The sequence below is a fragment of the Thamnophis elegans genome, chromosome 3, assembly GCF_009769535.1.
Source record: "Thamnophis elegans isolate rThaEle1 chromosome 3, rThaEle1.pri, whole genome shotgun sequence".
Taxonomy (NCBI): Eukaryota; Metazoa; Chordata; class Lepidosauria; order Squamata; family Colubridae; genus Thamnophis; species Thamnophis elegans.
The window spans coordinates 74452733-74479567 of record NC_045543.1 but is presented as its reverse complement, the minus strand read 5'-3'; the positions used below and the strand labels follow the sequence as shown (position 1 = coordinate 74479567).

The 26835-nt window shown below is 37.0% G+C and overlaps 1 protein-coding gene across 5 annotated transcripts in view; it reads left to right on the top strand.

Annotated features, from left to right (window-relative positions):
- Positions 1-26835, top strand: part of KDM4C (lysine demethylase 4C) — a 240010-nt gene that overhangs the window by 141998 nt on the left and 71177 nt on the right. For all 5 annotated transcript variants that reach the window (XM_032213186.1, XM_032213188.1, XM_032213185.1 and 2 more), the window contains 3 exons: positions 17847-18028; positions 19760-19973; positions 20618-20694. In XM_032213186.1, the coding sequence (XP_032069077.1) occupies positions 17847-18028; positions 19760-19973; positions 20618-20694 (473 nt within the window). The remainder of the gene's footprint in view (positions 1-17846; positions 18029-19759; positions 19974-20617; positions 20695-26835) is intronic.

Sequence of the window (26835 nt, the reverse complement as noted above, 5' to 3'; positions counted from 1 at the left end):
CTGTCCGCCCCGTGCCAACTCAATGAAGCGGTGGACGTGATGAACCAGGGCCTTGAGGCCGTTAAGAGCTGGATGAGCGCTAACAAACTGGTACTCAACCCGGACAAGACCGAGTGGCTGTTGTGCTTCCCTCCCAATAATTTGGCCGACATTCCAACACTCAGGCTGGGGGGTCAAATTTTATACCCCTCAGACAGGGTCCGTAACTTAGGAGTCCTCCTGGATTCACAGCTGACTTTCGACCATCACCTGTCGGCTGTGACCAGGGGGGCATTTGCCCAGGTTCGCCTGGTCTGTCAGTTACGGCCCTACCTGAACCGGGAGGCTCTCGCAACAGTCACTCGAGCCCTTGTGATCTCTAGGCTGGAATACTGCAATGGGCTCTACATGGGGTTGCCCTTGAAGAGCATCCGGCGACTGCAGTTAGTCCAGAATGCAGCCGCGCGAGTGATAGTGGGCGCACCGCGGTTCGCCCACATTACACCCATCCTCCGCGAGCTGCACTGGCTACCTGTCGGTCTCCGGGTGCGCTTCAGGGTACTGATGACCACCTTTAAAGCACTCCATGGTAGTGGATCTGGATACTTGAGAGACCGCCTTCTGCCGATTACCTCCCTCCGACCGATTAGATCGCACAGGCTGGGCCTCCTCCGGATTCCATCCGCCAGTCAATGTCGACTGGCGACTACACGGAGGAGAGCCTTTTCTGTTGCAGCTCCGACCCTGTGGAACGATCTCCCCGTTGAGATTCGTACCCTCACCACCATCCAGACCTTCCGCACAGCCCTCAAGACCTGGCTCTCCCAGCAGGCCTGGGGATAGGTTTCCAATTTACCCGCCCGAGTGTTGACTGTTGAATGCATGTTGTGGTTTACCATTTTATTTTGTTCACTTATTGTTTGTCTCTTGTTATTGCACCCCCTTCCCTTATGATTGTAAGCCGCCCTGAGTCCCCTCAGGGAGAAGGGCGGCCTATAAATCTTAATAAAATGTAAAAAAAATGTAAATGTAAATGTTTTTTGCTTACTCAGTATAAAGGAAATGCTGCAATTGTCTATAGTCTTTGATTTAACTAATGCATACACCTAAATCATTTTTTTTGCTGCTTGGAGAACTGAAGGATGTTCAGTAATAAACCTTGGACATCTGTCTCTTGCCTTAGTATTTTACAACCATAGAATTATTCTCTGATATTTATAGACTGATAAGGGATAGATCAGCTACAGAATATAACTTTGTTTTTGTTTTAATCTTCTTGGTGAATAATTGAATAGATCTATAGCTGTGTATCAGAACTAGTACTGGAGAAGTTAGAGTGATGTCACCAATTCACTGAATACATAGTTCAATTAGTTGTGAAGCATCTGTCTTCAAATTATATTAAGTTCTAAACCATCAACTGTATCTATGTAATATATGCATGTCCTAAGGGGACAAGATTATGAGTGGGTTTAGAATGTTCCTGTAATTTACAAACAAAAAAGAGCTGTATTAACATTTTAACCCATCTGGTAAAATTATTCAATTTAAATGAAATTGCTGCATTTTAAATTAGAGATTAAATAGTTTTGAGTCTAAAGATGATAGTAAACCTTGGTTGAACCTAAGTAAAAGGACATTTTGAGTTGTCCTTGTCAGACTTCTTTCAGATCCAAAGAACTGAAGGATTCTTCGGTTCAGCAGAGATTTGGAAGTACATTTCCCCTCTCCTATATCATTCTTCCAATTTAAAAAACCAAACCAAACCCTACCACATATATCGAAATAGTCAGTAGTGTAGTAAATACTCAAAAATTACTGCAGAACAAATAAAGTGTGCTGTGATGTATCTTTGTTTTTTTCTTGCTTTTCATGAAATAGTAGGGGTAAAGTTTTATTCTGCTAGTTGTGTCAAGTATGAAATTTCCGATTGGTTGTTGCTACCAAGAAAGTGCTTAAGTACAGGATTATCTTAATAAAATTAATGGTTATGTTGCAGAATAGAGAAGGTAAATACCATCTTCCATCTTGTCATGCAGCCATGCAATACTTATATATTATAATCTGAGTCTGGGAAAGAGTTGAAAGAAAAAACAAATAAGGGTTATCACATAGAGCCTCTCATAGGACTAGGAGAAATTGAAATGGGTTAAGAAACTGGCAGGAATAGGAGTCAGGTGAAAGCTGAAAGAGGAGAGAAAAGAAACAGAATGTCTTGCAAGCAAAAATGGAGTTTGTCAATCTCAGTTGCTGAAGAGATGCCAGTTCCAAGATGAGTCATTGTGGCAGAGTGGTTGGAGTGCAGTATTGCAGGCAAACTCTGCTCACAGCCAGGATTTCAGTCTTGACTGGCTCAAGGTTGACTCAGTCTTCCATCCTTCTAAGGTTGGTAAAATGAGGTCCCAGATTTTTGGGGACAATATACTGATATGCCCAGAGCATGCTGTAAAGCACTATGGAGCAGTATATGAATCTAAGTGCTATTGCTATTGCTATGATTCAAGGCCAGAAAAAAAAAACTGTCATAAGGCTCACTGTATATAGAGGATCACTCAGTGTGGCATGTCTTGACTATGCAGAGGGAGAAGAGAATCCTAAAACACAATAAAATAGCTTGAAAATTGCATAATTGTAAGTTTGTCATTAACTTTTAATGGAAGTCCTTGATTAACTCCTCAGGGATAGTTGGCTACATTTTACCTTAGGCATGGTGTTATTTTAGCAAAAGCAATATTGCAGCTGGCAAAGACACAATTTTGGAATAGTCTTTCAGAAAAATCAATGGCTTTTATCTTTGTTTGGCTAAAAATGAAGAAAATTGGAATGATTCACAAGAAAGATCTGGTATTATCATACTTTGTCTATTCAATCCTGGGAATCTTTAACATGGTATTAGGACTGAACTGAAATAAGGAAAGTATTAAGGCAAGCTGAAGTAATTTGAATTGTGCCTATCCTGATTAATTTTAGAAGTGCTTCAGCATCATCTTCTTTTTTCACAAATGATTTAATTCAGCTTTTGTGTACTGTATTGTGTAATTCAGCAATATTAATATTTATTTACTACTAATTATTTACATTCAATATGGTAGGCCTGTTAATTTTATTGCAAATTGTTTCCATAAGCATCATACTTCAGTTTTGTAAACCATAGTTTTGGATGTTTTAAATTGTAACAAGGAGTGGCAAGAGGCAATGCCAAGAGAATATTGTTCTATTATAGAAACATTTTTCCCCATCTCAAAAACACCAGGCACCATATTAAATTCTTCTCTGGTGAAATTTGCAGTAGATGTTTTGTTGAATCTAAAAGGATGAGAATTACATGGTAATACATGGATCCGGCAAATATTCTGGTTCTGTTGTTACATTCTGAGATAGTTGCACTATAGTATAGTATTAGTCCCAGGAGATGTTGTAGCAGATACAAAGAGGAAAGAAAAATTGAGAATGTACTATATTTCAAAATGTTACATAATAAAGAGATTTAAGTTGCAACCTACTCTGGAGTCTGTGACAGAAACCCTTTAAGAAAGAATACAACATGTAGGATCCTTGGTGCTCTCTGAGCTTGGTAGTTTTGTTGCCAATGCTTCATTATCCAAATAGGTAACATCATCATTGCCAATCACAGAACTTGATGACAATCAAGTTCAGAAATCAGTAAGGGTCCCACAGTTCAGTCCACAGCTACAAATATTCTCTTCTATTGTTAATGCAAAATGTATCTTCCAAACTGGTTTTAAGGACAATCCAATAAAAAGCATATTATAGTAATCCAGCCTGTACATTACCAGTAAATATGCCACTAATATCAAAACGTTTTCATCTAGAAAATGAGCATATGTGGTCTGTAAGCCAAAGATGAAAAAAGACTTTCTGTAATAACACCAATATAGTATTGAGGTACTGGATTTAGGTGAATCCTTGAATTGTAAACATGGGCCTTAACCAGATTCAAATACATAGATTCTTTTCTTCAAATGGTACCTACAATTGAAATGCTTTTAATGTCTGAAGAATTAAATGATAAATCTAAAGGAAATTAATTTTTAAATGTGAATTCTAAATTATCATATTTTTGGACTATAAGACACACTTGTGTATATGACGCACCAAGATTTCGAAGGGATAAGAAAAAAAAGTTTTTGTCCTCCCCGATCCCCAGGAGCACTCTGCAGGCTTCAGCAGGGCTGGGGTAAGGCAAAAATGCCCCTGTTTTTTGCCCATTTTTCACCAAAACGGGGGCATTTTCCCTCCCCCCAACCCCTGCTGAAGCCTGCAGAGTACGGTCCAGCCCCACTTGGAATATGGTCCAGCCCCACTTGGAATGGAGTGCATGGTGTGTTTTTAAATCTATTTTTTCTTTTCTCTATTCTTTTTGATTTGTATTGTTAGCCACCCGGAGTCCCACGGGATTGGGCAACATACAAATGCTATTAAACTTTGAAACTTTGAAACTACTTCTGGGGGGTGGGGGAAGGCAAAAATGGCCCGTTTTTCACAAAAATGGGATGCAGGAGCGGGGCTTCGGGAGGCCAAAAATGGCTATATTCGGTGTATAAGATGCACCAACATTTCCACGCTCTTTTAGGAGGGAAAAAGGTGTGTCTTATATTCCAAAAAATACGGGAAATTGTCAATACAAGCTTCATTATGTCTAATTATTTTTCTGCCCAAACAGTTCAGACAGTTACTCAGTCTGCTAAGCAACAGGTGAAGTAGAGAATAGTTTTGCCTTGACAAAACAAAAAAATAAGATAATTGGGAAGAAATAGAGGCAATTACTGACTTTTGAAGCCTTTTAAGACTTTAGTGACTCATTAAAAAGTTAACATACAATCATCCCTAACATTCCTGTTTTGAAGGTTCTTTTTATGTTTATTTTTAAATTATATGTTATGTCTTATAACAGCTGCAACAGTTTTCAAGGGAATGCTTACATAATCTGTAGATAAGGCAATATTTTAAAAAGAGACTCTAAAAGTAATACATAAATACTTAGCATCAGAGACCAATAAAGTGCCATCACAAACTAATTAAAGACTCAGAAATATCAGTGTTATTTAAGTCTGGGCAACCAAAAAAGTTCTTCTTGTTCCTATGGTAGGAATCTATTCACTCAGGAAAAAATATTCCTGAAGCAAATATAAGTATAATTAATAATAAGTATAATTTTCATTTAACTGCTCTGTTAGGGAGATTGTCTTATTTCAAAATGGGTTCTAGCAAGCAGAATTCGGACTGTTTGGAGGTCCTTAAGAATTCATCTACCTTTTCAATGAAAGTCTTTGATTACAGTGTATTTTTCCCTGATGTCCTTTTTCCCCTTTTCCCCTGTTATAATTGTGTACAGAATTGATAAGCATAAAGCTAAAATGCAATTCTGCTTAAGAGACCTATTGCCTCTTAAAACATTCACAATGCTCAATATTGCAGTACAGAATTGTTAGCATATACCTAGTTTAACCCAAATTCCTATACTTCAGCTCAATTTTAATGATTCTGTATAAAATTAGGAAAAGTGTCAATGGTGGCATAAAGGAGGCTTTGTTTAAAAATTGTGATTGGCTCTGATACACTTCACATGGCATTATTATTGAAACTATGTAGGTAATTTTCTAGATAACCTAACTTTGATCATTTTTTGTAATAGAAATTCCAGTGTTCACCTATCCCACAGTTTCTTAAATGGGTTTTGTTTCACATTAAGGTAGCAGAAAAATAAAGTTTAAAAAAAGAGATTCTTATATGAAATATTTAAGCTGTGAGAATACTAGATACAAAACAATTCTATGGGTAGAATAAAATTGAACTATCCTAAAGTTTAGTGGTGCATGATATTACAGGTATATTGAATATGAGAAGAAATCATTCAAATCATTCCCATCACTTTCTATTGGACAAATCAAGGGACGATCAACTGTTTGCATTGACTTTAAATAATGATTTCCTTGCTGAGTATGCACTTAATTGTCCCAATTTTGAATTGTACTTTACAAATACTATTTTATATCCCAATATACCCATTTATGTATTTATAAATCTAATTCTTTCTATTCTTCCAAAAACAAAGCATGTCACAAAACTGTTCTTCTTCCATTGTTTTGCTCTTCTTTCTGCTTTCAGTACCTGTTTTTTTGCCGTCTGTGTCCAAGTATCCATTCTATTAATCTGTGCTGCTGTAAAATGTCTTCCTATTTTCTCCTCTTTGAGAAATTTTTCACTTGCTGTTCTCTACCAATTCTTAGAAAATTAAAACCTGCCTTATTCCCTCATCATATATTTGTCTTAATTAATTATAAATAGCCAGTGCTCATTATTACTTTTACTTTGCCTTCTTGATACTTGCACTCTTCCTTTCATATCAGCATTGTATCGCTGCTTCGCCAAGGAATAGTGAACCCTCATTATTAGTATTAACCACAGCCCATGTGGTAATCCTTCAATGCTCTTGATAATAATTTCCCCCATCTGTAAATCATATTTTTGATTCCATATCACGCCATTTATTCTGTACTGGGTTCCATTCTTTCTCGCTTTTTCCAAACTGCCCACTTATTCACTTTGATCCTTATTCCCATACATAACAGGCCTGCTTTTACAACCTGCTTTCTTTGATCTCCTCCTTTGGAACGTGTGTGTGTGTGTGTGTGTGTGTGTGTGTGTGTGTATGTATGTATGTATGTGTGTGTGTATATATATATATATGTGTGTGTGTGTGTGTGTGTGTGTGTGTGTTTTTATTTGTGCTGATAAATAAATAAAGGGAGACTAGTATAGATCTATTTCAAGCTATTTAGCTCTCATCAGCTAGCCATACCCTTACTGGGATTTGAACCTGGGCTATATGGCATACTAGGCACACTAGGCAGAGATCTTAGCCATTAGGCCACAGGCTCTTATCCGTTTATCAGCGAAGCCAGGGTGAAAGGTATCTATTAGATTTTTATATTTATAGATTTTTATTTTATATTTATATTTTATATCTAATATATATATATATATATATATATATATATATATATATATATATATATATATATATATATATATATATATATAATGTTTTCTGAGGTTTTCGCGGGTGTTAGTATGTAGGTCTCTAGTTGTTCGGGTTTTCTCCCGCGTAGAATTGGAGATGTCTTGGCGACGTTTCGACGAAGTCACATTCGTCATCTTCAGGCTGCTGCTGACTACTTCAGGTTTGGTGTTTCCAGGAGTAGTGTGGGATCTTGGTTGTTTGTTCCTTATAACTGCTGGTAGGGGATTAAATTTTAACTGCCAGTAGGGGATTAAGTTTTAACTGCCAGTAGGGGATTAAAACTGATTGAATGGGGGCTTGGGTGTGTCTTGATTAGGTGGAAGTGTGTCATTATTTGGTGGAGGGGTGTTCTGTTCTGATTGTTTGGGGGGTTGTGTTTCCTGTGAGGGTAGGAGGGGTTTTGAAGAGGCTGATTGTGCTTTAGCAGTCTGGCTTCTGGTTCTGGGTCGTGCCTCCTCATCAGTTTGTGTTTTGGGTTGTTTTCTTTGTGGATGTTTTTTGGTAGTATTCTGTGTGGCTATTGTGAGTGTGGGCCTGGTCTCATTCTTCATGTTTGGGATTTGTTTGTTAATGAGGGCGGGTTTCCAAAGGGCTGGCAGGCGGGAGGTGTCGTCTCGCCTGTTCATGCTATGTGGGTGTTTTTCTATTTCGATTGCTTCCCTGATTATACGGTTGTTGAAGTGTTCAGCCTTGGCGATGGTTCTTGTCTTATTGAAGTCAATTTTATGTCCTGTGGCTTTGAGGTGTTGGACCAGGGAAGAGGTTGGTTCTTCTTTTTTGATTGCATTTTTGTGTTCTTCAATGCGTGCACTTATTCTTCTGTTGGTCTGTCCGATGTATGTGGCGGGGCAAGTAGTGCATGGGATTTCATATACTCCTTGATTTTCTAATTCAATTTTGTCTTTGGGGTTTCTTAGGATGGTGGATATTTTCCGGTCTGTGCAGAATGCTGTCTTGATGTTGTGTTTGCGGAGGATTTTGCTGATTTTGTCTGTAGTGCCTTTTATGTATGGGAGGAGGGCTTTTCCATTTTCTTGTTCTCTGTCCTGGACTTTAGTGGGGGTTTCTTTTTGGATTAGGTTGGTGATCTTATTTCTTTGGAATCCATTGGATGTCAGTACGTTGGTGAGAGTGTGTAGTTCGGTTTTTAGGTGTTGTTCATCAGCTAGGCGTTTTGTTCTGGAGATGAGTGTCTTGGCTACGGAATTGATCTGGGCTGGGTGGTGGTGTGAGAGTGCGTGCAGATAGCGGTTAGTGTGTGTTTTCTTCTGGTAGATGGTGTGTCCTAGGGAGCCGTTAGATTTCCTGTAGACTAAGACGTCCAGGAAGGGGAGTTGGTTGTTTACTTCTGTTTCCATGGTGAACTGTATTTTGGGGTGTAGGCTGTTGAGGTGTGTAAGGAAGATGTCCAGTTGTTCTTTCCCATGTGGCCAGATTATGAAAGTGTCGTCTACATATCTGAGCCAGAGTTTAGGTTTGTGATCAGATTTTTCTAGAGCTTGGGTTTCAAAGTTTTCCATGTAGAGGTTGGCAATGACAGGTGAGAGGGGTGATCCCATGGGTGCTCCTTCCATCTGTTTGTATCTTTGTCCATTGTGAATAAAGTATGTGTTAGATAGGCAGTGGTTGGTTAGATCCAGGATGTGTTTGGGGGGGTTGTATTTGTTTTGGATAGCTGTTAAGGCTTCTTTGATTGGTACTTGGGTGAAGAGTGATACGACATCAAAGCTCACGAGTAGGTCACTGGGCTGTAAGTTTTGTTTCTTTATGATTTCTATGAAGTGGAAAGAGTTTTTTACATGTGAGGTGATGGAATCTGCATAGGGCTGTAGTTGTTTGGCAAGAAATTTGGCTAGATTTTGTAAAGGTGAGCCTATGGAGCTGACTATTGGTCTAAGTGGAGTTCCTTCTTTGTGTATCTTGGGTAGACCATAGAGCTTGGGACATCTGGATGATTTTTCTCTGGGAATGATTCTTTGCTGGATCTCTTCACTGATGGGGGAGGCTTTTATTTTGGTTCTAGTGGTTTTTTCCAGGTAGGTGGTGGGGTCCGTGTTTAGGGGTTTGTATGTGGAGTCTTGGAGTAGGTTGGTTAATTTGGTTTGGTAGTCAGAAGTGTTCATAACCACCGTGGCATTGCCCTTGTCTGCTGGTAAGATTATTATGCTGGTGTCTTCTTTCAGATTATGTAGTGCTGTCTGTTCTTCTTTGGGTAAGTTGCTTTTGGGTGGCTTGCTGGTGCAGAGGATGTTAGTGATTTCGGATCTGATTCTGTTAGCGTCGTCAGGGTTGATTTTGGTCAGGCTGGTTTCAACTCCGCATATAATGGTTTCAGTGGGGATGTATTTGGGGGCGACTGCAAAGTTGAATCCTTTTGAAAGGACATTGGTTTCGGCTTTGGTGAGGATCCTATCTGAGATGTTATGCACTGTTTGTTTCATGTGTGGTTGTGTGTGCGGGGGGGGGGTTGGTTTCTGGCATTCTTTTAGTCTTCGGAGTTTGTTGGTGTGTGTTTCTGTCTTGAGGGTGGTCTTTGTTTCAGCTCTCCAGGTGGCGAGTTGTTTCGATTTGTCCCAAAGTGTGGGGTGGATCTGGTTGCTGAGTACGAGGTGGAGAGTGAGGAGATCTTTGTTGATTCGGTCTAGGAGGAATCTTTTCCTGTGAAGTTCATTTCTGATTAGGGCCAATTCTGTTCTTTTCAGGATGCGTTTGGTGGCTGCAGAGTTGGAGTGGGATTTCAATTGGAATTGTGTGGGGATTAGGTTTTTCAAAACCCCTCTTCAAAACCCCTCCTACCCTCACAGGAAACACAACCCCCCAAACAATCAGAACAGAACACCCCTCCACCAAATAATGACACACTTCCACCTAATCAAGACACACCCAAGCCCCCATTCAATCAGTTTTAATCCCCTACTGGCAGTTAAAACTTAATCCCCTACTGGCAGTTAAAATTTAATCCCCTACCAGCAGTTATAAGGAACAAACAGCCAAGATCCCACACTACTCCTGGAAACACCAAACCTGAAGTAGTCAGCAGCAGCCTGAAGATGACGAATGTGACTTCGTCGAAACGTCGCCAAGACATCTCCAATTCTACGCGGGAGAAAACCCGAACAACTAGAGACCTACATATACATATACATATACATATACATATACATATACATATACATATACATATACATATACATATACATATACATATACATATACATATACATATACATATACATATACATACATACATACATACATACATACATACATACATACATACATACATATATATATGTCACAAAAGTTGAACAGATCTGTCAGTATCAGTATTTGGTCAGTTGATGGCCGCTGGAGGCTGGCTTGAGAAGCCAAATCCATCGCATGGTAAGTTGGTGAAATAAAATCACATGGTGAAACATTCATGTGATTAAATATATATATACACGTTCTGAAGGAAGAAATAGAAGAAAGCAGGATGCTGCAAGAAGAAGGATGGAAAGTTAGTAGCACAATATCTGGCACAAGAGATCATGACCAGTTTGTGCCAGTTGATTCAAATTTGATTTCTGTCAGCAAAGTTTCAAATGACACGATTCACTTTGTAGCAAAAATGTCCAATACCATCAATCCGAATTTAAAATTGGCCGACATATTTCCCAGTTGTTATGTTGCCTGCATTTATGACAAAAAATGGTGGGCAAGCAATGTCATGGAAATGTTGATCGAACAAAATGATGTGTTTGTAACATTTATGCATCTGCAAGGCCCTGTTCATTCATTTTATTGGCCTGAAAGACAAGATGTTTGTTGGGTTCCAGAACCACATCTTATTTGTGTGCTTCCAACAATTATATCATCAGGTCGACAGTATCAATTCCCAGAAGCGACACTAAAGAATGTGGCATGCAAATTCAAGAATAAATAAGCAATTGTTGGAATTTGGCAGTTTATACGAACAATACAGACATCGCTTGGGAACCATATAAGATACCCACTTTAGGCTTGGAAACCTAGACTAATCTGCCCAATTGTTGGCATGGAAACCAGACAGATACCCACACAAGGCTTTGGAACCTCGAGGAAGAAACCAAACTACAGGCTTGGGATCCTGAATCAAGAAACCCACCTGTGGCTCATTTTGCACAGCTATTGGGCGTACCTCCAGTGGCAATGGGATTGCTGGGTCAAGTGCCTGAACTGATAGTGACAATGTCACCATGGACCAACACAATATAATAATAGTAATGATGTCTTTATAAAACAAAGATGAAACAATAATAGAATGCATGTGACGTTGCCATAGCACCGTCCTCAACTTTGTCCCTATTTTTAGGGCTTTATACATCTGTGATGAAACACCAACCCTACTTTTTAGGGGGGTTGAAACATGCTCTTTCTAATGAGAATGATTTAATAGAGTTTCCAGAAGGTCTTTTTTTTTGTAAAAGTGGGCTGAAAATACACTATTTTTGGCATTATTACAAAAACCATCAACTTTACACTCAATTTGTGAACTATTGGAAAGCAGTAGGAAAATGAAATTTTACATTCGGTAACCTTGTTTTGCTATGTTATTATGCACAAAGTTTCACGTTTTTCGTACCTTTCCTTCCAGAGATATAAAAAGCCAAACTTTAACCTTTTTTTGAACTGCAGTCATTTTTGGCCAACTTTGTTCCAACTTATCTAGATGGAGATCTCGCATGAGAATGTTTTTATTATTTTGTTTAATAAAGCACACCAAGTTGTACAAGTTGGCCAAGTTTTGTTTCTCTCAACAAAATATTGCTGGAGATATTATGTCTCAAAGTTGCTAAACCCTCAGAGTCATACTGTAGAAGGCTGCAGTATCGGAGCAAACAAATGACTATATCTCTACAAGTATTGCATCGGCAAACGTAACACTTTACTAGTGTTCATTGGGGGGACATATAGGTGAAACTTAAAAAATTAGAATATCGTGCAAAACTTCATTTATTTCAGTAATGCAACTTAAAAGATGAAACTAATATATGAGATAGACCCATGCAAAGCAGGATAGTTCAAGCCGTGATTTGTCATAATTGTGATGATTATGGCTTACAGCTTATGAAAACCCCAAATCCACAATCTCAGAAAATTAGAATATTACATCCAATCAATAAAACAAGGATTGTACATAGAACAATATCGGACCTCTGAAAAGTATAAGCATGCATATGTAGTCAGTACTTGGTTTGGGCCCCTTTTGCAGCAATTACTGCCTCAATGCTGCGTGGCATGGAAGCTATCCGCCTGTGGCACTGCTGAGGTATTATGGAAGACCAGAATGCTTCAATAGCGGCCTTCAGCTCTTCTGCATTGTTCGGTCTCATGTCTCTCATCTTTCTCTTGGCAATGCCCCATAGATTCTCTATGGGGTTCAGGTCAGGCAAGTTTGCTGGCCAATCAAGTACAGTAATCCCACGGTCATTGAACCAGGTTTTGGTGCTTTTGGCAGTGTGGGCAGGTGCCATGTCCTGCTGGAAAATGAAGTCAGCATTCCCATAAAGCTTGTCTGCGGAAGGAAGCATGAAGTGCTCCAAAATCTCCTGGTAGACAGCTGTGTTGACCCTGGATTTAATGAAGCACAGTGGACCAACACCAGCAGATGACATGGCTCCCCAAATCAACACAGACTGTGGAAACTTCACACTGGACTTCAAACATCTTGCATGCGGGCCTCTCCATTCTTCCTCCATACTCTGGGTCCTTGGTTTCCAAATTAGATGCAAAAGTTGCCCTTATCAGAAAAGAGGACTTTGGACCACTGAGCAACAGACCAGGTCTGTTTTTCTTTAGCCCAGGTAAGACACTTCTGATGTTGTTTGTTGTTCAGGAACGGCTTGACAAGAGGAATACGACATTTGACACCCATGTCCAGGATCCATCTGTGTGTGGTGGCTCTTGATGCACTGACACCAGCCTCAGTCCACTCCTTGTGAAAGTCCCCAACACTTTTGAATGGCCTTTTCCTGACAATCCTCTCCAGGCTGCGGTTATCCCTGCTGCTTGTGCACCTTTTTCTTCCACACTTTCCCCTTCCACATAACTTTCTATTAATGTGCTTTGATACAGCACTTTGGGAACATCCAACTTCTTTTGCAATTACCCTTTGAGGCTTTCCCTCCTTATGGAAGATGTCAATGATGGTTTTCTGCACCTGTCAGGTCAGCAGTCTTTCCCATGATTGTGATACCTACTGAACCAGACTGAGAGACCATTTAAAGGCTCAGGAATCCTTTGCAGGTGTTGTGGCTTAATTAGCTGATTAGTATGGGACACTTTGAGCCTAGAATATTGCACCTTTTCACAATATTCTAATTTTCTGAGATTGTGGATTTGGGGTTTTCATGAGCTGTAAGCCATAATCATCACAATTATGACAAATCACAGCTTGAACTATCTTGCTTTGCATGTAAAGAGACTATCTCATATATTAGTTTCACCTTTTGAGTTGCATTACTGAAATATGTGAACTTTTGCACGATATTCTAATTTTTCACGTTTCACCTGTATGTGCATGTTGACACCAAATTTCATTGAAATCTGTGGTGGTCGAGCTGGGCACTTTTCTGAAATCAGACCACTTGACATGGAATGCCCTTTTGCAAACTTCTGACAAGCAGTCAATGGAGAAGCCAGATTCACAGATCAGGTCACCTAATGACCATATGACTAACTTAAGAACTGCAGTGGTTCACTTAAACATTGTACAAGAAAGATTGTAAAATGTTGCAAAATTCATTTAACCACGGTTTCGCTTGGTAACAGACATGTAGGGCTCAATTATGGTTGTAATTTGAGGATTATTTGTAATTATTTGGCCTCAGAAATATTGGTTTCATAAAAATATATTTAAAAGTAAATTAATGGCATAATCAATGTTCCGTCTAAGCTGCGCGGCTGGGCACGTAACAAGAAAACACCACGCAGCAGTTTCCAACTGCCGCACAGTGTTTTTTAATGTCTTAAAATATGACTTAAAATATTCCCCTTCCCTCCCTCCTCTATCTGCACCGAACTCTCTCCTCCAGCATGTGAAGTCAAGGAAGACTCTGCCCGGAGACCGATGACGCTGCACAGGAGAGAATTCCCATTGGTCCTCTGGGGCTTCGTCGGTTCCTGGGAAAACACGATTCACTGGTTGTAGCCTGCATTTCTCTGCACATCCCGCATTTCTCAGACATTGCATCATCTGAAGCCCCGTTCTGGGTTCGGCAGCCTTTCCGCAATCCCTTCACTTTGCGGAGAGAGGGAAGCAGTGTGGCGTTGGACTGCCTGAGCCAAAGGGGTCCACGGGATCTTGAGACTTGATTTTTGAGCAGTACCAATCCATTCCACTCTTTCCTTTCCCTTTCTTTCCTTCTATCTTCCTTTCCTTTCTCTTTTCCTTTCCTTTCCTTATTTCTTTTTCCCTTCTTTTTTCTTTTTCCTTCCCTTCCCTTTCCTTCCCTTCTTCATCCTTTCCTTTCTTCTTTCCCATTTCCTTTCCTTTTTCCTTTTCTTCTTTTCCATTTCCTTTCCTTTCTCTTTTCCTTTCCTTTCCTTTCCTTATTTCCTTTTCCCTCCTTTTTTCTTTTCCCTTCCCTTCTTCATCCTTTCATTTCTTCTTTCCCATTTCCTTTCCTTTTTCCTTTTCTTCTTTTCCCTTTCCTTTCCTTTCTCTTTTCCTTTCCTTATTTCCTTTTCCCTTCTTTTTTTCTTTTCCCTTTCCCTCCCTTCTTCATCCTTTCCTTTTCTTCTTTCCCATTTCCTTTCCTTTCCCTTCCCGTCCCTTCCCTCCCTTTCTTCCTGAGGGAGAGGAAGGGGACCCTTTTCCTCCTTGCCCCTCTCCCCAACATCTGCTCTGATGGCAATTATGGCTAAAAAAAATTCAGGTGTTCAGGCATGAAAATGTGCCGCTCAAACACTACTTTTCTGCACACACTGAAAAAAAATTAGAGGGAACATTGGGCATAATGCCTGGAGGATATGAAGATGGAAAGCTAAACAGATTAATTCTTCTCAAAAGTTTCTTATGCAAATTAGTAATTCAAAAGAATAATTTCAGAAATTATAGATGTCTTGGATTAGGAAGAGGATAGAGTGCAGAGTGATGCACAGTTGCTGTTCTAAAAATATTTTTATGCAAGGGATAATGAAGGTTAAGCTAATAATTATTATTTGAAAATAATCTAAAGAAAGAAAGATAACACAGTTTCTCATGTGAGAATATTTTTTTTCAATTGAGAAGCACACATTGGCTTAAATTAAGATTTTCAATATCATGACATTGTAATCATCTACAAAATGGTGTCAACACCAACTCCATGAAATGTGTTTATTTCAGCCTTTTAGACCTTTGTCGATTTGTATTTTAAAATAAAATATTGCATGAATAGCTGAAGTTCACTTTCAGTAAAAAGCTAAAGTTCATTTTCAATATAAAAAACGTATACTTGTAAGAAAAATATAATTATCTTAACTCCATGCAGATTTAGATTTGCTTGTTTAGCATTATTTTAAGAACACAGTAAAAAAGTTACAATAGGAGTCAGATTTGTTTGCATTTTCCCAACAATTGCATGCTTGAAGAGTAAAAGTGATATAGTTTCACATTAAAAGCACTATTAAAATGTTTTATAATTACTGCTGTTTTTAGGTATGTCAGAAAAGTAATTATAGAGGTGTGTGTTTCCAAATTAAGATTAGACTACTGCATTACAGAAGTATCTAAAATTTGCAATTAAATAAAATACTCTAGTCTAAGTTTCCCTGTCTGATCTCTGCATAGCATTAAAGAATGTAAACAAATATATAGCTGCCTACCTCTGTTTCTCAACAAACCATATCCATGCATTGACAATAGCTTCTTGACTGTCTCAAACAAATTCATTTGAGAGTCATATTTGGTGCACTCTTTCAACTGATTACAACATCTGAAGTTGTATGTTACCTAGAAAAACTGATTACTTTTACTCTTGCATTCTCACTGTTTTATTGGAAGTTATGTAGATGCAATTCTCCACAAAGATTTTCCTTTCATATCAAAAGGCAGTCAGTCTAATAGCAAGGGTATGATTGCCACAAAGACTTTGGGGCTTACATCTCAATAGTGCCATTTGTCTGCTTGCATATGACACAACGCAAGTAGTTATTAAGGGTTTTCTTCATGAAATACTAATACTGCATGTCGGTAGTAAACAGATCTTCTGAGCCTAAGTCCTGTCCACTTGCAATTTCTTTTGCACTCAGAGGTTACTAGTGGTTTGCAGGCAGTTCAGGATCTTATTTCAACCATCTAATTGTCAATAGGCATTGGATAATCTGCATCTAAAATCGATGTATATTTCTAGGGTGTATAACTTTTAAGGAACATCATTTATTTATTTATTTATTTATTTATTTATTTATTTATTTATTTATTTATTTATTTATTTATACGATTTATATGGCTGCCCATTTTATGTAAGGTAGCTCTGGGTGATTGACAACAATAATTTTTCCCTTCCCCAAAAAACCTTATAAAAAGCACTCAACCAAAATTATCCAGTCCATCTAACAATACAATTCTCAGGCTTCAACTTCCTCTTATCTTGCAGGATTCAATCTGAGTTCAATCTGTGCATATTGTGTTTCTCTGAAAATAAGACAGAGCCCCGAAATAAGCGCTTGGCCTTATTTTGGGGGAGGTTTTATTATTTTTGAGGAGCAGGAAGTGGTGAGTGTGGTCACATCATCGCTGCTGCTGTGTTGCAATATTTTCGGGGAGGGCTTATTTTAGTGCAGGTGCTCTAAAGCTCGATTGGGCTTATTATCCAGGGAGGTCTTATTTTCAGAGAAACAGGATACATCCTAGAGAGTGAGAAGTTCCCTGAGGATGGCATCCAGCACAAATCCAAAAGCTTAGAAGAACAAGCCTCTGGTTCTGGTGACTGACTCAGATTGGATCCTGCAACATTATCCTGGTGTCATGAGCAAATACCCTCAGAGATGCAATCTTGCAAATAAACTAGTGTCATACTATGTAACATCTCATTAGGTCTTAAATCAGTGCTTTTTTAGTTTTTCAGTTCTGTGGGTGGAGGACATTTTGTTGTTAGTTGTGAAGTCGTGTTCAATGCATCGTGACCCAATGGACAACGTTTCTCCAGGCCTTCCTTTCCTTTGAATAAATTAGCTGTTAAAATCAGTACTCATTATTTCTGAGTTTCTGTCTTTCTGCAGAAGGGAAGGTTGTTAATCCAAGTTTCAATTGGGTTTTCCCAAAAAAACACATTAGTTATAAATAGTTCTTGACAAAGATCTGAGCAGGTGTAGAACCTATAATTGTGAATGTTCAGATTATCATTCAAAGAAAGCCTGTTATAGGTAAACATTTTGGTCTTTCAACATATAGGGTACCATTAAATTTCTTCTATGCAGAGGATTTGCTAATCATAAATTCATTTTATAATACCCCAAGATCACATTCTGTTTTATGATACATAATTTTCTTTTAAGTATAAAAGATTTTAATAACTTTAAATGCTTCTTTTCAAAATAGCATATTGTTCTGAGTATCAATGATAGGCATTTTAGACTATTGCTCATTATAGATTTTGGCAGGAATGAGTACCTGTCACAAATGGGTAGTTAAGAGAACTGGTTTATTGTTTGGAATTCTTGGTATCTTTGCAATACAAGCTACCTCTCAAACCTGAATTCATTTACTCTTACGCATTTTCATGAAGTTGCCATCCATTCTTTTTAACTTCCACTTAAATAATTGTTTGCTTTTACCTTCAGAATATAGTTATTTCATATGTCAATTTCTTTTAAGAACTGCCTGAGGTTCCCTTAATTGAAGAGGAAGTACAAGAAACAGAATCCTGGGCCAAGCCTCTAGTCTATCTTTGGCAGAACAGAATACCAAATTTTACTGCTGAAAAGGAGCACAATGCAGCTGTTGCCAAGTTGGAACCCTATTGTGCCATTTGCACACTCCTCAAACCTTACTATAAGGTAAGGAAGTTTTTATTTGAAAAATAAAAGTACAGCTACACAGAAATTCTAGTACTTACAAAATATTTTATTGTGAAACTACAAAATATCTCTCTATTCTTAACATGTAAAGGTTTGAAAGGTAAATACACCTCCATCCAGCATGTCAAATAAGTACTCTAATTCAAGAGAGGTTTGTGAAATCCTAATATTTACCATTATAAAAGGAAGGAAGGAAGGACTTTGCTTCTTGCTCTTAGCAATGATCTTTATTGCTTAGTTGTATGATGTGTCAAAAGAAATAGAGAGGAAGTTTGTGTGTGTGTGTGTGTGCGCGCACGCGGGTACGTGTAAGTATCTAAATCGGGAGTATAATTTCATTCTTAGCAGATTCCTCAATGTAGATAGGCACATACACCCTAATTTAAATAATAAATACCTATTTCTTCAATCCTGGATCTCTTTCATTTATGAAAAACTGATTCTCAATATCAAGTGCCTTTCCATGTGTGCATAAAGGGGAAAGATTTGATCATTTTGTAATTTTTCAAGTAAACCATTTTTAATGTTTTTAATTCCCATTTTACGTCCAGATTTGCTACTTTCCTCCTTGCTATAGAGAGCTGAAATGATTTTTTTATTATTTATGTCTTTTGATTTATTACGTACCTCACATAATACTTTATACAATACTTTACATATTATATAAATCATAAACTCAAGTAAGATATAAAATATTGATCATATCTTAAATCCCAGCATAAAGCTCAATAAGAATGTATAATATAAACATTTAGTCTCACACTTGGAACTAAAACAATTAGATCAATACGTTATAAAAAAAAATCTCAAGAGAATTTTTAAAAGCCAAATAACTGACGCTGATAATGAAGCTACTGAGTTTTTAAGGACAGCATTTCACAATTTGGCAGCTGATGTGACAATCCTGTTTCACATACCTGTCTTTTCCATTTCAGACTGGAATAAACGTTTCTCGTTCTTCTATTGTTTACATTGCAATTATTTTGACTAACTCTCAATATAAGAGTTCTTAAGTGCATTTACTATAGCTTTGGCTGTTCAGCTATTAATGATATATAATCATGGATAATAATCTATTTCATCCTGTTGCTAAATTAAATAAATATCCACTTAGGTGCATTGATATTTGTGATATAGAAGGCATATTCTCTTTGTCTTGCATATATTTTACTCTATATTGTACTTATCATCCTTAAAGTTTATCAATTTATCAAAAGGTGAACATCACATTCGTAGTTAATTAATATAGTCTCCATTTTTGACCAGAGTTTAGATTGTTCTTTTCAATCTGAATCCAATCTAGTGTAACTATAGAAGAATGATATTCTTGGTTGTACTTCTCATGAGACAAAATTCCCAGGTCTTAATCGAATGTTCCCTGGTCCCAGCAGATGCAATTTTACTTTATAGAATGATGCTTGATGCTTCCCTCATTGTCAATGTACTGATTTCGTCTCTTTTCTTATTTTATTAATGATAAAAATTAATAGTAAGAACTGAATTTGGTGATAGAAAGAAGAAAGATTTAAAATAAGTGCCAGTCTTCTCCAACATCTAATTCTAAAATTAGAAGTTAAACTTCTAATTTTATCAAAAAATCCACCTTCAAAAATAGATTGCATTGAATGTAATATTATTATGAATTATAGAAAATTTACAAAAACAAAAGAAAATTGAATAACCGTCTTTTTATTTAAAATTATTTTTCAGGCTGATAAACCTAATGAAGAAATATATGCCTGGTCAGAAACAAAGCAAAAAGAAATATGTATGTCCATTGAAAAGACAAAACCACTTATTCCAGAGATATGTTTTATTTATAGCGAGGAGAATACAGAAAACTATCCATCCAATGGCTTTATTGAAGAAGATGGGACTAGTATACTAATATCCTGTGCAAAATGTTGTGTACAGGTCCATGCAAGTATGTATCATAGCTTTACATTCCACTTTCATTTAGTTTGCATTGTTAAGCTAATCTTTGAGTAACTACAATCATTAATCTATCATTACTCCTGGAGGAGATGTATGATGATATAGAACTCATTTGTATAAAAAAATGAAAGGGCCTAATACTGATGAAATCAGAAAATGGGTTTAAATATTCTATAGAGCAGAAATAGAGCATGATTTGAATAACTGAGCTGTTGTCTTTGTATCAGTCTATAATTCTACTATAATGTTTTACACCATACCTAAAGATTAGGTACTTAAGTTACTTGATTGAATTGCAGCATTACACATTACACAGTGCTGGCCTTTCATCATAGAACATTATTGCTATAGTAGTCAAGTAGTAATTTTATCACATGACAAATATATTGGATTAATAGGCAAGCTATCATAGTCAAAGAAATTTTAAAGACAGCTGTTTTGAGGAATGAGAACTGTTGCTAAGATATGTATTTCAGCTGCATATTTTTGAGAAAATGCTTGTTCTTCACTTTCTTTAATCACAGCATACAAATCTACTGTCTTTTTTTAATGGTTCAGTTACATGTTATCTCTTTAGCTAGATAAATAACAAAGTGCAAAATCTGTTGTATTGTTTTTGCTCTTACATTATAGGTTGCTATGGTATTCCTTCCCATGAAATCCACGATGGATGGCTTTGTTGTAGATGCAAAAGAGGAGCCTGGACAGCTGTAAGTTATGAACTTTATTTAATTGTTCATATCCCCGACCGACTAAATCTCCAGATTATATGTGACAATAAAACATAAATGTATGTATCTCAGAATCAGGAAATATTTATTTTATGAATTTAACATCTTGTTTTAATTATTATTCTTCAGAATGTTTTTTTGATTTCATTTTGGTATATGGTAAATAAAGTGTATAAATTAAAAATCCAAATACTGAATATCTTGATACTAATAGCCATCAGAAATTCCTCTCATTATTTGTCGTTGCAATGCTGCTTATAGCCAACTAGTTCCAAACTGTAACTAATTAACTGAGGCTTTTTGATACAATTATTTTAAATTGCTGAGTAGTGCACAAGTTATTCCAAGTTTGCACAATATTCCATCTAGAAAGATTAATGAACTGCCAATAATTTATTACCTCTCTTTGTAGCTAGATGAACAGACTGAAATTTAAAATTGATATCAATGAAGGGTAAATACTACAGTTAAGTTCATAGGTTCAAGACAATACTGAAATCCTTTGTTGAATACATATTATACAGGTAATTGGTATATAAAAGAATCATACAAAATATAATGTATGCCTCAAAATATCAATAATTTCAGATCTTTCTTTTCTATTGAGTTTATGATGTAAAAGTAATGCAAATGTTTCCCATGTTCTTCTATTTTAAATATATATTTTATTCGGGATTTGGGAGGTTGCTAAGGTACTTTAAATGAAAATATTTATGTCTTATGTTTATGTTTTTCCATGTCTGGAGTTGAATGGTTTCAAGATGCATATCTCTTACTCCTTGAATATCTTTCTTATGTTGTTCCAGTGTGAAGTTTCTTTTCCTGCAAGAAATGCTCAATCCTTTTATAATTACTGGTTTCCTCTAAGAATTCAGTTTATTTTTATGGTAAATTCAACTGGATGAAACCAATAATTAAAATATTCAGAATAATTAAGTTGTAAGTGTAGAAGATAAAACTACTGAAATTTGAGCCATCTTTCACATTTAGGAACACTTTCATTTATCTCAAGTTAGTTGAGACATTTCATGAAACTAAAGGTGATTAAAGGGGTGGAAAAATCCCAAACCCAGAGTGTTGCGGGAACTTTTTATAAACATGATGTGTATAAAGAGATATAAATTATTCAGAAATATATGTGTGCTACCTTATTGTTTTTATTTTATAATTGCTAATACATTCAACATATAGTACAGTAGTCCAGAATTTACCATTTATTTTGTAAAAAATGACATTTATTTCCACCTAAAGCTATTGTAGCCTTCCCAGGTAAACCAGACAGTAAGCAGGACTAAGTGAAGTATCTCTACTTTATTGCAAGGGTACATTAACACAATTTTGCAAGTTTGATTGTACAAACTTTCCACTGTCAATTTTAACTACTTGATCTATTAGGACAGGTCCTTCCTATGTTTCTTTCTCTGACCATTAAGCCATTGAGGGCTTCTATCTCTTTGTTTGCTAGACAGCATGTCTTCCCCTCATTTCCCCAAGGTCATCCATACATTATATTATGGCTATGAAAGTACACTTAAAATTATATTTACTTACTTGCTTATTTCGGTTTATGTGCTGCTCCACTCATGTGTGACTATTAGTAGATAACATTCCCCCATCCAGTAATGAGATTAAAACACTAACTTTTAAAAAACATCATTGCCTAAAAGTAACAAGAAACAAGCAATACTATTCTTGGCGCAGAAAAAAGACATTGCAACAGATTCCCCAAGGCCCTCTGAAAAAGCATTTTGAAAAGCCTTAATGGCCTATTGATACCGTAACAGTTTTGGATACATCTTGGAGGAAATACTGTTCCAAGGGAAGGGGGCAGTGACATGAAAGCTGTTCCTGAGGTCTCTCAGATCTGGGTGCTGAATGAAACATGGCAGAAGGCAGCCTCAGGATACCCAGATGCTTAGCTAAGTTGTTCCTCGTAAAAACTGAGTAACTGAAAACAACACTGGGCTACTTTTAAAAACTACTTCATTTTACTAATTAACTTTGGTATCTATATTTTTTATAACATGCTTGTAAGTTACCTCTAATGCATCCTTTGTCCTACACAAATTGGAAAGAGAAGCATTAGCAATGAACTTTGCAATAAATAATGACTTTGCCACAATCCCACTATGGAATATATTAGTATTTTTCACAGCAATTTAGTTTATTTTTCTTTTATGAAAAGTAAGAAGTAGACTGAAGAGGTTGGAAGAGACAATAATTCCTTCTAGCTGTTGGTAAAGAACAAACAGAAGGTAGCAAACATGAAGTGTATATTAACCAAGGCAGGCAAATAAAATGGCAAATGCCAATTTAGAACATATTAATATAAAAAAACGGTGATTCATATGTATAGCTAATTCAGTGTTTGCTTGGTGAGCTGCTATTAAAATTTTCCTAGAGTCCATTTCTGAATCTGTAATATGTTTTCGTTTTAGCAGGGTAGGCATTCTTTCCAGGCAAAATTGAATTTTTCTTCCCTTGCTGGCTACCCGATAAAATTGCGAAAGTTCCTTATCAGGCAATCAGAAGTTCTGGGACTTATGAAACTCCTTTTGTTATAGCTTCAGTAAGAGTTGTGGGTGGGTTTAGAAAGGAGGGAGAATGGCAGAAGTCAATTCCAAGAACTGACAGTGTGTCTTTTAAGTCAGAATGTAATTATCAGTTTAGTTCAGTTAAACAGAGATATACAGCTCTGCTGCTCTAACAAGAGTGTGTCAGTTTTCTTTCAGCCAAGGAACTGACATGGCATCTTTTAGCATTAGTAAGAAGAATGATCATGAGTTTCCTTGTGTAGGTAGCTTGGTTATATTTAGAATGATGAGAGTTTCTCATCTAATAATACCTACACATATCTAATTTATGATAAAGACCTATGAATGGATAAATGTAAGAGTAGGTTTTAGTGCTGGAACTCAAAACTGAACTGTAAGTATAAGCCTTGAGCAACTCTATGAACAACTGTTTCACAATCTATGTTCCGGCAGAAAGTGAAACAATCCAGTCATAAATCAGAAAATACATCATTGTGTTTGCTTGTAGAGCCATAAATCAGGCATCAGCCTCCCATCTGGGTTTCAGGGGTCAGGCAGTAGCACAGAAGTGAAAGTCCAAATACAGAAGTCAAGCTTCAGTGCAGAGGTAGGTGCAGTTGATGGATCCAGTCCAAGAGTCAAGAATTCATTCATTCCACTCAGTAGTACCCTTAATATCCAAGACTTCTTTACCACTGGGGTCGGACAAGGAACAATGTCAGTGTTCCCATAAGTTGGTTTCCACTGCAAATGGTTCTTCTTTCCATTGCTTCTAACCTCTATACATGCTGCTGGCATTCTCAAAGCTTGGGATGCCTTCCTCCAGCTCCAGGACAGGAACCTCTATATGAGAGAGAAAGGAAAGCAGCATCTGCATTGGTTCTTCTTTGGTTGACATTGGAGCTGAGGGTTTTTTTTTTTCCTGAGTTATACTCATTCAAGGAACAGCAGCTGCCTACCATCTCACCCAATCACTAGCTCTGATAATTTATCACATCTATCTATTTTATCCATTCTGTTTTCATTAATCTTGCTATTATATATTTTTTGAAGTCAGTCATCCAATTGAATCACATGTCCAAAATATATGAATTTCTGTTTGCTGATCATCTCAAGCAAGCAATAATTCTTTTATCCAGGATCAACCAATTGATTCTTCTTGCAATCCTGTCCAAAGCAGGATTTATGTTTACTTCTCCTTCTGTCTTGTCTATCTTTATTCCTGAGCCCAGAAATAGTAAAAGTTAAATGTTTCCCTTGTTCAGTTATGTCGCACTCATTGAGGGTGGTGCTCATCTCTGTTTCTTAGCTGAGGAAGCTAATGTTGTCCAAAGACACTTTTGTGCTCATTTAGCCAGCATGACTATATGCTGAGGCACACAGAATGCAGTTACTTTCCCACCAAAGTGGTACCTATTTACCTAGTTGCATTAGCATGCTTTTGAACTGCTAGGTGGGCAGGAGCTGCAGCAAGTGGTTCCACCACAAAACCGCGTTCGACTAAAGCGCGCTCGCCGAAACCGCGTAGCTGACGTCATCAACAGGGCGACAACAGCACGGAGACAGAAGCACGCTGTAAACGCTAAACCTAAAATTAACCCCTAAACCTAAACCTTACCCCCCTAAACCTAATCCTAAACCTAACCCTAAACCTAACCCTTAACCTAACCCTAACCCTAATCCTAACCCTTAACCTAACCCTAAACCTAACCCTAACCCTTAACCTAACCCTAAAGCTAACCCTAAAGCTAACCCTTACCTTAAGTTGAATCAGCTTGCTTTCAAAGCGCTATTTAAAGCGCCCTTCTTTCTCCGCTCTTGCTGTTGTCGCCCTGTTGATGACGTCAGCGACGCGGTTTAATCGGGCGCGGTTTAGTTGAGCGCGGTTTTGTCGTGCCACGGCAGCAAGTAATGGGAACTCACTCTATTGTGCTTGGGTCTTAAACCCGGACTGTCAACTTTCCAACTAACAAGCTTAGCATCTTTAACATTGATCTTTACTTCTCCTGAACATTGTCTACCTTTATTCCTGAGCCCAGAGATAGTGTAGTCTACCATTTTCATGTTTTGCCCTCTGTTTCACTAATCATTCTGATTAATATTATCTTTCTCATTTTAAAATTCAGCTTCACATTTTACTTTACAATTTTATTTCCACTTTAGATTTTATGTTTGTCATAAACTATTGTGTGAATTACTTTCATCTAACTAAGAGCTGCCATCAGCCTATCTCCATGTACTGGAATTTTGGCCTCACATTCTGATTCAGCTTTTATTTCTTGCCATTGTTACAATATATTGGCAATACAAGCTAAATAGATACTTGGATAATATGTATCCTTGTCTCATTTCCTTTCCTATTTTGAAATATCTTCTTTTTTCCAAACTCTGTTTTTAGCCTAGCTTTTCATTCAATGTAGATTTCCTTAGGAGAATAAGAATATGTATGACACACTAAGGAATATTTATTTCTGGCATCATTTACATAATCAAAGCAAGGCCTTGTTATCATTAACTTGGAAAATAAGTGATGGGTAAGGGCTCTGATAATCATGATCTCATGACAGAAATAGTACAACTTTTTGTAAGTACTCAGATTAGATATAATTCAAGTTGTTCAATATGTCTCTGGTGCAATGATGTCATTATGTACATGTCATTTTAATAACCTCATAGCTTATTACAGACATCACTATTATAGTCAGAAAAGTACTTCTATTATCTTGCAGGCTTCACTATCTGTCTTTGTTGATTCTCTCTGTTCATTTGATATTTCACTCTCTGTATGGCTCTAATTTTCTTTTTAATATTAAGAAATGCTTTGCTTATATGAGGAATTATAGAAGTTGTTTTCTTGTATCTTCTTCAGTATTAGGTATACATTATGATTATAAAAAGGTAGAATAAAAATAATACATAAACAAATATAAATAAAACCACATTCTTCCAACCTCTAGAGTCCCTATTTATTTGCTTAGCACCATTAGTATTTTAATTGTTCATTCTGTAATCCTATTTATGAACTGTTTCAGAATAATCTTTCCATCTCTTTAAGTTTTGCCTCACATATCCTTTATGATTTACTGTCCATCAGTCTCCAATTGCAAATATCCTTTTAATTTCTCACATACAGTATTTTAAAACATGTTTTATTTTCCTTCTCTTTTTTCTTTTCATTGGCATTCTTTATCAAGATATCTTTTTGTATGTTTTTTGCATGATTTTGTAAACCTGTTGCATTCAGTCTTTGCATATGCATCTTGTTGTCCAAGGATTTCTCTATCTTTTGGGGGAAAAGTGGCTTCTCTTGTTATAAAATAATGAACAAAAGTATTCTGCTGGATTGTATTGTATTTTTCTGTCTTCTATTTTGAATTACTCATTGATGTGATTCCACTGCTACCCATGTGGTAATGCCCAGTATAGAGTTTGCTTTAATGTTGCTTGAAGCAGGTGTTAGCAATAGTAGCAATAGCAGTAGACTTATATACCGCTTCATAGGGCTTTCAGCCCTCTCTAAGCGGTTTACAGAGAGTCAGCATATTGCCCCCAACAATCTGGGTCCTCATTTTACCCACCTCGGAAG